Source organism: Ammodytes marinus (assembly GCF_949987685.1).
Source record: "Ammodytes marinus genome assembly, chromosome: 11".
NCBI classification, from domain to species: Eukaryota; Metazoa; Chordata; class Actinopteri; order Uranoscopiformes; family Ammodytidae; genus Ammodytes; species Ammodytes marinus.
The window spans coordinates 4,404,343-4,414,738 of NC_137215.1; the positions used below are offsets into that span (position 1 = coordinate 4,404,343).

The 10,396-nt window shown below is 38.2% G+C and overlaps 1 protein-coding gene across 2 annotated transcripts; it reads right to left on the reverse strand.

Annotated features, from left to right (window-relative positions):
• Positions 1–2,261: 2,261 nt before the first annotated feature.
• npm3 (nucleophosmin/nucleoplasmin, 3) lies at positions 2,262–9,686 on the reverse strand. 2 transcript variants are annotated; one of them, XM_080036499.1, is made up of 6 exons: positions 9,479–9,686; positions 9,196–9,281; positions 8,461–8,580; positions 7,606–7,699; positions 4,953–5,043; positions 2,262–3,701 (listed from the first exon to the last, which is right to left on the reverse strand). In XM_080036499.1, exons 1-5 carry the CDS (start codon positions 9,552–9,554, stop codon positions 4,958–4,960), a joined length of 462 nt encoding a protein of 153 aa, XP_079892625.1. In that variant the 5' UTR covers positions 9,555–9,686; the 3' UTR covers positions 2,262–3,701; positions 4,953–4,957. The 2 variants fall into 2 exon arrangements, with proteins under 2 accessions (XP_079892625.1, XP_079892624.1); XM_080036498.1 differs by lacking the exon at positions 4,953–5,043 and having other exon boundaries at positions 2,267–3,701.
• Between the last annotated feature and the right edge of the window lie 710 nt (positions 9,687–10,396).

Below are 10,396 nucleotides of genomic sequence, written 5' to 3' on the forward strand. Positions count from 1 at the left end.
TCAGTTGTTGAGCTATATTCTAGAATACAAAGTGGCGTGCTTCAGCTGTTGCTATAGTAACTTTAGACTACAGAGGTGGAAACAGATAACATGTTGTTGTTTATTCTAGAGTCTAATAGCCTACTGCACTTTATAGGTATAATAAGAGACGAAAATACTATTCCTACCTGCTTACTTAAACCTGCAGTGTGTAGAATTTTTGGTTTTATTTCCTAGCAGATTTTGTAGAAAGTAATTATAATATCCATAAGTACATTTAATTTAGTGCATAATAGCTGAAAAAAATGTTTTGAATTATTATTTTTTCCCTTAGAAAGGGTCTCATATATGTCCATATTTCTGCATATCTTGGACCAAGGCCTAGTGCCGCCATCTTGAAAGTGTCATAGTTGGAATGTCATCAGGTGCATTGTTTAAAACTTAGAATTGTTCTTGTCCTTGAAGGCCACTGTAGCTTCTGTTATTATTCTAAAGGGTTGGGGTTACCCAGGGAGCGTTGCATTCTAGAACTTTGTAGAACTTTCTTGATGATGTCATATTACACACTGCACCTTTAAATACTCATGAAACAGTCAAATTTTTCTTATGGTGATAAAAAATTAAAGACAATCAGGACCATCAGGAAAAACGCAATTTTAATGGCGCTACTACAATTGGATATATTGTTTTTAAGCGGCACCAAAATAAAAAGTAGCACAGATATGCCGCCATGATTTTTGCCTCTGTTGTTTGCCCAGTCAACTGTCTTTATATATTTTATTATACAAGCACCAGGAAACTCCCAAACGTTGCCTCTCAATGTGATGACTTCATTTCTCTTTCTGTTTCACTGTGATGCTCAAAATAACTGGACTTTTCCAAACCAAGCTATTACTGCAAATCTTTTTTTAAAGCTATAGTGCGTAACTTCTGTCGCCCCCATGTGGAATTCTGAGTAATAACAACAACATGAGGTAAAGCCTTCAGTGATGGCTCATGGATTTTATACCTTCTGCTGTACGTCCAGGTTTTTTTTCTTAGCAGTAGAATCAACAACTGAAACATTTCTTGGGCTCTTCTTGGGGATTTTTCTGAGCTCCTGCACCAGTGTCAGGGGGAGGGGCGACACCAGTTTGTAAACGCTGCCATACTGAGAAATACAAAGAGAGTTTTGTGGAGCTGATAGGCTTAATCAACTTTGTCTCAACTCGTTTGGCGATGGCTTGAATACAACCCATTCATTTAAATTGAAGTTACTTGCGCACTATAGCTTTAAGAAAGCATTTTATTTGGCACTGAGGGACGCCTTCCTTTTCAGTCACATTACTTATAACATCTGTGTTGACCGAGAGAAGGTTGTAGCAGGTGCACACACACACGCACACACACACATACGCACACACACACACACATACACACACACATAGGTACACGCACACAATCACACACCGCCCTGGACACAGCTGTAACCTACGAACGGAATAAGGTGACAGAGCCGTTGGACCATAAAAGGTTTTATGTCCTATAAAGGTTGTTTAGAGGTTCACGGGACTGTCCCACCTACACCGGGAGAAGAGCTTAGATGAGCTTTATGAGTCAGAAAATAAGAAGCGCCGCCCGCACACAGTCAAGGTGACATCAACTAGTTTAAGGGTTTTTAAGACATTCATTTGCTGTGTGTGTGAGTGTGTGTGTGTGTGTGTGAGAGAGTGAGTGAGTGTGTGCGAGTGTGTGTATATGTGTGTGTGTGAGAGTGTGTGTGTGTGAGAGTGTGTGTGAGAGAGAGAGTGTGTGCGTGCGAGAGAGTGTGTGCGTGCGAGTGTGTATATGAGTGTGTGAGAGAGAGTGTGTGAGAGTGTGTGCGTGTGTCACATGACTACTGGAAGATTTTTTTCTCCCTCTGCTGGTGTGTTAACAGATCTACCATGAAAAACTATTTAGAGATTTTTGTCTATTTATCTTCTGTCATGCTAGGATAAATACAAGGTCTAAAATGTATATTTAGGTTTTTATTTGACCAAACCACGTCTGTTTGCGTCTGTATATTTTCTCCTATACAACCATCTTTAACGGTGATGATCTAAACATTGATTTTTTTTGCAATACTCTGAACCAAATATCTCAACTTCTAAAGCACTTACATCAACTAAACTTTCCATGATCATTCTCAGCACTATTCTGAAGGTTATTACAGAAGGATTTGTTCATATGTTGTTAACTGTCTGATTTATGAGACATTTTGTTCTTAAAATCATACAGTAAATGCATTTTTAAGACCTGTTTCTATCGCCAGCATGGAAGCATAAAAATTACTTTTCTCTGTATGAATTCCACAAGTAGATCAATGAAACTTTGGACGATAGTTTTTGTTGATGCATTATCTTTTAGTACAAAATCTTCACATTTACGATCGACATATCACATAGAAAACGCTATTTTTGAAACTACAAACACCTGGAAATGTAGATACTAAACTGTATGCATGTACATATTCAAATTGCACACAATCTTTTCTTTCCTTTTAGTATCTTCATAAACAATAAACAGGTGTTAAAGATACATCTAGGTTGCGTTCCGAATCGCATACTCTTTCTTTTTTCTATTCTACATACTATATCCGACGATAAAAAGAATCTAGTTAGGATGCAGTATGCATACTATTGGGACATACTTTATCCGTCGCATCCCCGTTTGTTTTCATATGGAGGCTTCGTCGATGTGACGTCACTTCACGTGCGCACCGGATTGTGGGTCAGAATCGCCCAAATAGGATGCAGTTTTCAAAACTAACAATCTTGGCCGCATGAAGTAGGACATCCAGGTACTTCTAACCATCCTAAATCTGGCCACAAGAATCGGGACATCCTAAATCTTTTTTTCTACATACTATATAGTAGAAAGTATGCGATTCGGAACGCAACCTTAGTTTGTTTTTCTCACCACTGGTGCAGCAATAATTCAGGTCAGTTGTGACTGCATCATATACAGTAAAAAAAAGGCTTGGTAGCATTCAATAGCAAAGACAGAGTTCTTCTATAAGTGGAGGTCTTAGAGGTGGAGTCAGCCATTCTGGAAAATGCTTGTTGTCAAAATCACTTTGTCAAAAATAGTGAAAATCTCCTCACAAATAAATCCGCTACCTGTCTGTACTGTATGTGCACTGAAAATAAATCCAGTGTTAATACACAGCTTAGGGTCTTTAAACAGGCATGTTGCTAGCATAGGTGGCCCCTTTGTTTACATACACATTTACAGAGCCTAGGCTGTGTATTAATACCAGATTTATTTGTTCTTCACACACACAGTACAGACAGGTATTCACCGATTTTGACCAAAAGTGATTTTGACGACAAGCATTCTCCAGAATCACTGACTTCACCTTTAAATACGGTGCCAGGACCAGTAAGAAAGTGGGATATGCAACAACAACAAAAAATGGGGACCTTCCATGTCACCTGATTTCAGTTGCCACCACACTATAGCACTCACTCCTCCGCTTAGAAATAGTATTGAATCTGTAAAATGTGTCCAAAAGAACCCTGGTGCTGTATATTATAAAATCGGATTGGCGAGTGACGATGAGGTCATTCCAGCAGTGACCTCGTGTGTCTACTGCTTCTGCTTCTTCTTCGCTGGTTTAATTGGGCTGATTTCTTCTTCTTCATCTTCATCATCGTCGTCGTCAGACATCATTTCCAGGTCTGACTCTTCCATGTGGGAGGCTGCAACATGAACAGAAAAAGATTTGATTTGATTTGATTGAAATTTGTTTTCGAACATGTAAAAGAAAAACAGAAATGATCACACAGAAAATATTGATGTTGCACAAAATAGAAAAGCATAATAAGATACACGAATGACAAACACTTGATAATTGTAACAACATGTTTGAAAAGGAAGAAGTCAACACTTAAACCACAGGGTGTGAATTACATATTGAATATTAAATTTATATATATATTTTTTTTTTGTAAAATGTTTTAATTATTTTATTTAAATGTTGTATTTTTATCCATGTTTTAAATTTGTTCCTTTTTTTGTATTTGTATTCTTTATTTGATTTTAACCCTGTGAAGCACCTTGAGTGGCCCTGTGCCTGAAATGTGCTTTATAAATAAAATTGCCTTGCCCTTTTGTTTAATGTTTACATTTTGAATCTGGGATGTTGATTCACAAAAGTATGTCCAAAAAAACTTTCCAATTTTTTTTTTTTTTTCAAGTAATCAAAAAAATCATTTGTAAACAACTATAAGGCTGCAACAAGAACGAAAAGTCAAGTCAAAAGTTCATTTATAAGAACAGGAGTCTGTTATTATCTATATTTATATAGCACATTTAAAAACAACCTCAGCTGACCAGAACAGGAGACTGATATTTACTTACTGCATTGCTCATTATTTTTTGTTTTATGTTTACATTTTGAATCTGTGATTATGATTTATACATGTACAAAAAAAGAGTGTCTAAAATTCCAAAAGATGAATCTATAATGGAAGACTGTGTCAAGTCATGCGTTTGCATTGAATATTGATGTTAGGCTTATCAAGCTTATTCATACAGAGCATTTCATACACTGAGGCCATTCAAAGCACTCAACATAAAATATTTTAAAAAGAGGTAGGATTAAATAAGTGTATACTTCTTCCTGCTCCTTTTCAGGCATATCTCAGCAATACAGATAATTTGTTTTCTTTTATTTTTTTTTGTTGAAAACATAATTTTTGTTTATTGTATTTCCATGCTTTTCATTTTGTTTTGTATGTTTGATATGTCTGAAATAAATTCAATCAAATCAATGATGGAGTCAGCGATTCTGGAGAACGCTCGTTGTCAAAATAACCTTTTGGCAAAATCATTGAATATCTCTTCACATTTCGCTACCTGTCTGTACTGTTAGTGAGCTGTAAAAAAAAAGCGTGTTAATACACAGCCTAGGCGATGTAAATAGTTATGTTAACAAAAGGGGAGCTCACCGTAGCTAGCAACAGGCCTGTTTACAGAGCATAGGCCCAGGCTGTGCACAACATGAGTCTGACATACATTCTCCAGAATGACTGCCTCCCCCTTTAAAAGAGAAAGCAAAAAATATAATAAATAAATAAATATAGCACAGCATAGGCTCTGTACAATTGCATTTTGCTAGCTAGGGTAGGAGGGTAGCCTAGGCTGAGTATTAATACCAAAAAAACAACAACATCACACACAGTACAGACAGGTAGCGGATCGTGAGGAGATATTCTCTGATTTTGACAAGAAGCATTCTCAAGATTCGCTAACTGCACCTTTAAAATTTCGGTTTAAAAAAAGGTAGCTTCAATATTGGGCTGATGTAATATCTTAAGGGAGTGTATTTTAGGTTAAGGCATAATGGCTGAACTCCATTCAAAGAGAGAACGCAATGGGATCATTCCTGGTTAAATAAAGGCTAATAAAAATAAAATAAGATAGCTGAAGGGAAGGCAAGGCAAGTTTATTTCTATAGCACAATTCAGACACAAGGCCATTCAAAGTGCTTTACAGGGGCATATTAAAACACATCAAGTATAGAATAGACATTAGAAAAGCGAATGAGAAATAAAACAGAAAGCAACTAATAGGCCTGTCGCGATATGCAATAAATCAATTAATTGCGCGATAAATTAAAATGAGCGATAATTTTTTGCCAGCTGCGATAATTTGCTTGTTTGTTTTCCTCGTGTCTCTCTCTATCAAAGACACTGGATATCAAAGTTTTTACTTTTTGTATCTGCCCTCTCACCGGGATTGGTGTTTTTTTTTGCCCCAACTGAATTCTTCAAGGCAGCGCGCAGGGTTAGGGCATTCGGTGATGTTTAATGGTGCCTTTCCTGCAGCGCTGCCTTTAAGGCCGAGTTGAGGGCACAGCGAGTAAACCACCTTGTCACGTGTCAGTCACTTTTTGCATGGTCTCTGTGTGGGAGGCGGAGCCCTGGCGTTACACAGAGTGCAGCATGAGAGCCCCGTGAGGAGGAGAGCAACTAAACAAAAATGTGGATGAATAAAAAGTTGGTGTCTAAGCCGAACGCGACAGCTGCCGTGTGGTAGCACATCGGCTTCAAACCCAACGGCCGGGGCGAACCAACTAACCTGAGCGAGCCGACATGTCGCATTTGTTTAAAAACAATAGCCTTGTTTGAGTAGGAGCCGTCTTGCTCAGACCTGCGCAATTATGATGCGCTTGCTGAGAGCACAGCATTTTCTAATATCAACCAAACGCGCCAATACAACACACCTGAATCTTCACCTTAAACACAATCACCCGATGCAGTTTTCCCAGCTTGGGAAAAAAACAAATAGACTGAGTCAATTTTATTTATTGTTTTTGGTTGTTTTGTTAATTTATTCTGGATATTTTAAATGTCTTCCAGACGTCCAGCTCCAGTGTTTATTGATCTTCGAAAGGGTGTACTTGCACTATTATGCCATTATCATTATTTTTGTTGAAAATGGTCTCAAAACGGCAATATTATCGCTTATCGCAATCATTTCTGGGGCAATTAATCGCACAGAAAAAATTGTTATCGTGACAGGCCTAGCAACTAAGACGTTTGGTGGGTTTCGTATGTAGGAATGAAGTTGGAATATTACATTACAAAGGCCATCAAGGTGACTGTTATTCCATTGCCCTCTGAGTTAACCTCATATACAGGTTGTGATATGCAGCTGCACACGCTCATTACAAAAGGGCCAGGACACAAAATGGTGCCTGTCTATATTTTTTTCTATTTATTGAAAATTATTAATTTAAAAAATCTTTGGCATAAATTGACAATTACACCTTTCATGACATACAATACCCGTCTATAATCCTGCAGAACTGATTCAATCACATCTCACTTTTTTTTTTAAAGTTACATTTTACTTTTGGGAAGTTAGAATTGAAATGCATGTCAAAAGAGTCAAAATTCTTGGGTTTTACCTAGAAAGAAATGAGATATTTTATTGCCTAAATATACCTTTGACTGTTAAACATTCTTGTAACCAAAGGAACCATCTATTCAAATCATAATATATCTTTTATTTTAGATGGACGTGACTATGCAACTACACACGCCATAAGAGGAACATTTTACTTTTACCAAACGCAAAGAACGAAGAACAAGTTATGTTTTATTTTTAACTTTTGGTCGTATTATCTCTACACATTTTTTATCTGCACTGTGTCCTCGCTCTACTGTTGTGTGTTTATTTGCGTCTCAGGTGTTGCTCTCTTCACTTGAGTTTTTCCCTCTTGTACATTTAGTTTTTTTAACTTTATTTATACAGGTAAATCCCATTGAGACCGGAGACTCTTTTTCAAGGGAGACCTGTTCCCATTGAAACGTTACCATTCACACACACACACACACTTAGCAGGCTAACTATCGACATTCACACGAGGCAAAGTGGGTGAAGTGTCTTGCCCAAGGACACAACAACTATGACACAGGTGGCAGGGCGGGAATCGAACCGCAAACCCTTCGATCATTGGCCGACCCGCTCTACCACCTGAGCCACAGTCGCCCCCCACATTATCTGCTTCTATATTGCATTGTTGAGATGACTGCTGCTGTAATCGTTGTGCACATGACAAATAAACTCTTAAATCTTGAATGGCGCGGCTCTTACCTATGAGGTGCAGTCCGCTCACTGTCACCGGTCCCGTCCCGGCCCTCAGTCTGACGGTCACCGGGGCTTTGAGCTCAAACTCTCCCAGACTCACCTGAGGGGGAAGGGAGGGGGGGTGGGAGAGGGGGAGAGAGGGAGAGAGAAGGGGAGAGGAGGGGGAGAGAGAGAGAGAGAAGGGGGAGAGAGGGGGGAAGAGAGGGAGGAGAAGAGAGGGGGAAAGGGGGTAAGGTGAGGTTAGGACATGGACAATATTAAAATGTCCAACTAAATTATCCTGGACTAAACAATTGCGTTTCGTGATGATTCCTGATGATCATCAAAATGGGGAAAAGTGAGATTAGGCTTAAATGGTAATCACGAAAATCCTGGACAAGAAAGGTCTAAATAAACAAATTTATCGTGATAATCATCTTAATAAGTTAAGTTACTTTAGTAGTCAATGGTTACATTGAAATCTGTCTTTTCTCATCTCCCCTCTCAAGTTACCACACTACAGAGGGGGTCAGAGCGCAGGGTCAGCCATAGTACAGCGCCCCTGGAGCAGTTTGGGGGTTAAGTGTCTTGCTCAAGGACACAACGGTAGAGATGGTGGGCACCGTAGACGTAATACCAGCCTCTGCTAGTTTTACAACTAACACCCTCCTGTCCGGATGTAGTAGACATCCATAGACATATTTTTAACCACCCTAAATCTGGCCACAAGAATCGGGACATCCTAAATCTTTTTTTCTACCATACTAAATCGTAGATAGTATAGGGATTGGAACGCAGACACATGCCCCATCATATGTGTGTGTGTATGTATGTATGTGTGTGTCTGTGTGTGCAACGTAGAGAGCAGTCAGTGTACCGTACCATGGGCAGGGTGTTGATGTGCAGGTTTGCGATCGGCACGGAGATGGTTTTTCCTTGATGGTTGATGGCTGACACTTCCACCACATTGCTCTCCTCTTTGGCTCCTTCTCCCAGGCACACCTGGAGGAAGGAAACACACACACGGTTATTACAGTGACAATTATCCACTTTAAGCGGGTTGATTCAAGAACAAAACTACAGTGTTAGGGTTTGTGTTAAGGGATTGAGTACTTGGATGTGCATTGTCCTGTATGGTCTTATTTTGAAAAAAAGGGTGTGGTGAAGACTTTTGCACCCTGAAGTTGATATAGATAGATAGATAGATAGATAGATAGATAGATAGATAGATAGATAGATAGATAGATAGATAGCAAAGCTTTGCAAAACTACCAATGACTTCACACTGGAATTTGTTGAACTACAGCAAAGCTACCCTAGTACATTTGATATGAAATTATAACCAAATATAATACAGAAAAGTCACATGCAACAAATAAATAACTCATTAAAAGAAAAAAACAATGAAAACAAAAAAAAACAATTTTTTCACAGGTGAGCTGACAATCTAACTTGAATAGCCATAGGGGAAAAAAAGTAATGTAACTACTTGAATCACTAGGAACATATATAAACTACCAGCAGCAAGCTACTGCAAAATGTAGTTTAATTACATGTAGTTAACTTCTCCATAACACTGTATATACATCGTATACAAACAGTCACTATCGTACATACTGTTCTGAGCTCGAGAAAGTGTTCTAGGTCCTCCTCCTCGTCTCCCTGGAAAGTATAGAAAGGAACTTTGGATGACAGTTCGCAGCCTGGGACACAAAACCAGAAAACAAAGACACTTACGACAAATGTTTATGTATAATTTATGTTATAGCAATATGCTGTTGGTACTATTAATACTGGATGATAAAGCAGGTTTTTCGTATGTCTGAGCCCCCTCACGAGAGCCCCCACGTGTGCGCCAACAGACCCGAAAAAACGTGTTGAAATTTGAAATATTTCTTACTGAACAGGAAGCTCTCCAGTTTGGACTGTCCGACTGGCCCTACGTCATCCGAGGAATCGTCGTCGTGGAAAGACATTTTATTTACCGATATTTCAAGCGCAAAATGTTGGTTTTGTTTGCGGCAATAGTCAAGTCTGTATAGCCGAAGGAACGTGAAAGAGGCAGGCAGGTAAAATAACAAGCGGGTCGCGAAATCATGAGCATGTGTTACGCGTCATAACTGTGCGCCTGGCAGACTGTCGCCGGCTGATGTTTTGTTTTTTTTCCTCCTCCCATATCATGGACCAATCTTATAATAGTCAATAGACCGTATTATACACTATGATTATACAGTCCATCTTAATAAAGTATTTACAATTAGATTAAATAATAAATGTAATAAGGTGAGACACGGCAAGCAGAAACATTGTTTTTCTAAGCACTGGTCAATTTGATATATATATTTTTTTAAACTTAAATTTGTATAAGGTTTTTTGCACATTTTACAAATATCAAACCACATATATGCAAAAATACATCCAGAATAAAGAATAGTCTCGAATAGAGCTGCATGTGATTGGATTAACAATTCTTATACATACATATATATTTAGGTCAATTTGATATATTTTTAATTAAAAAGAAAATCTAAAACATTAGCTTTTTTCCCCCAGAATACTCCAAACATCTCTACTCTTTACTACTGTTTTTCTTTGGGTGATATTTGGCAATACTTTATTTAAAATGACTATACATTTCATAACATTTTGAAATGTAGGCTATTTATTTTATGTTCCACCTTGGCTTGGGTAAATGAAAAAGGAGTTTACTTACACATTTTAATTGTATTCAAGCTCCTTTCCCCGCCCAATACTATAACCAAATAAGTGTATTATTATTATTCTATACATATAAGCCTATGTGTATTCAAAAAATGTT

What these genes read in the sequence shown, in the direction of transcription:
- npm3 (XM_080036498.1), bottom strand. Translation starts at nt 9,554, where the DNA reads ATGTCTTTCCACGACGACGATTCCTCGGATGACGTAGGGCCAGTCGGA. An exon ending in ACTGGAGAGCTTCCTGTTCA is followed by an intron (nt 9,282 to 9,478) that starts GTAAGAAATATT and finishes TTTGTGTCCCAG; the next exon opens with GCTGCGAACTGTCATCCAAA. An exon ending in GAGCGGACTGCACCTCATAG is followed by an intron (nt 3,702 to 7,605) that starts GTAAGAGCCGCG and finishes TTCATGTTGCAG; the next exon opens with CCTCCCACATGGAAGAGTCA.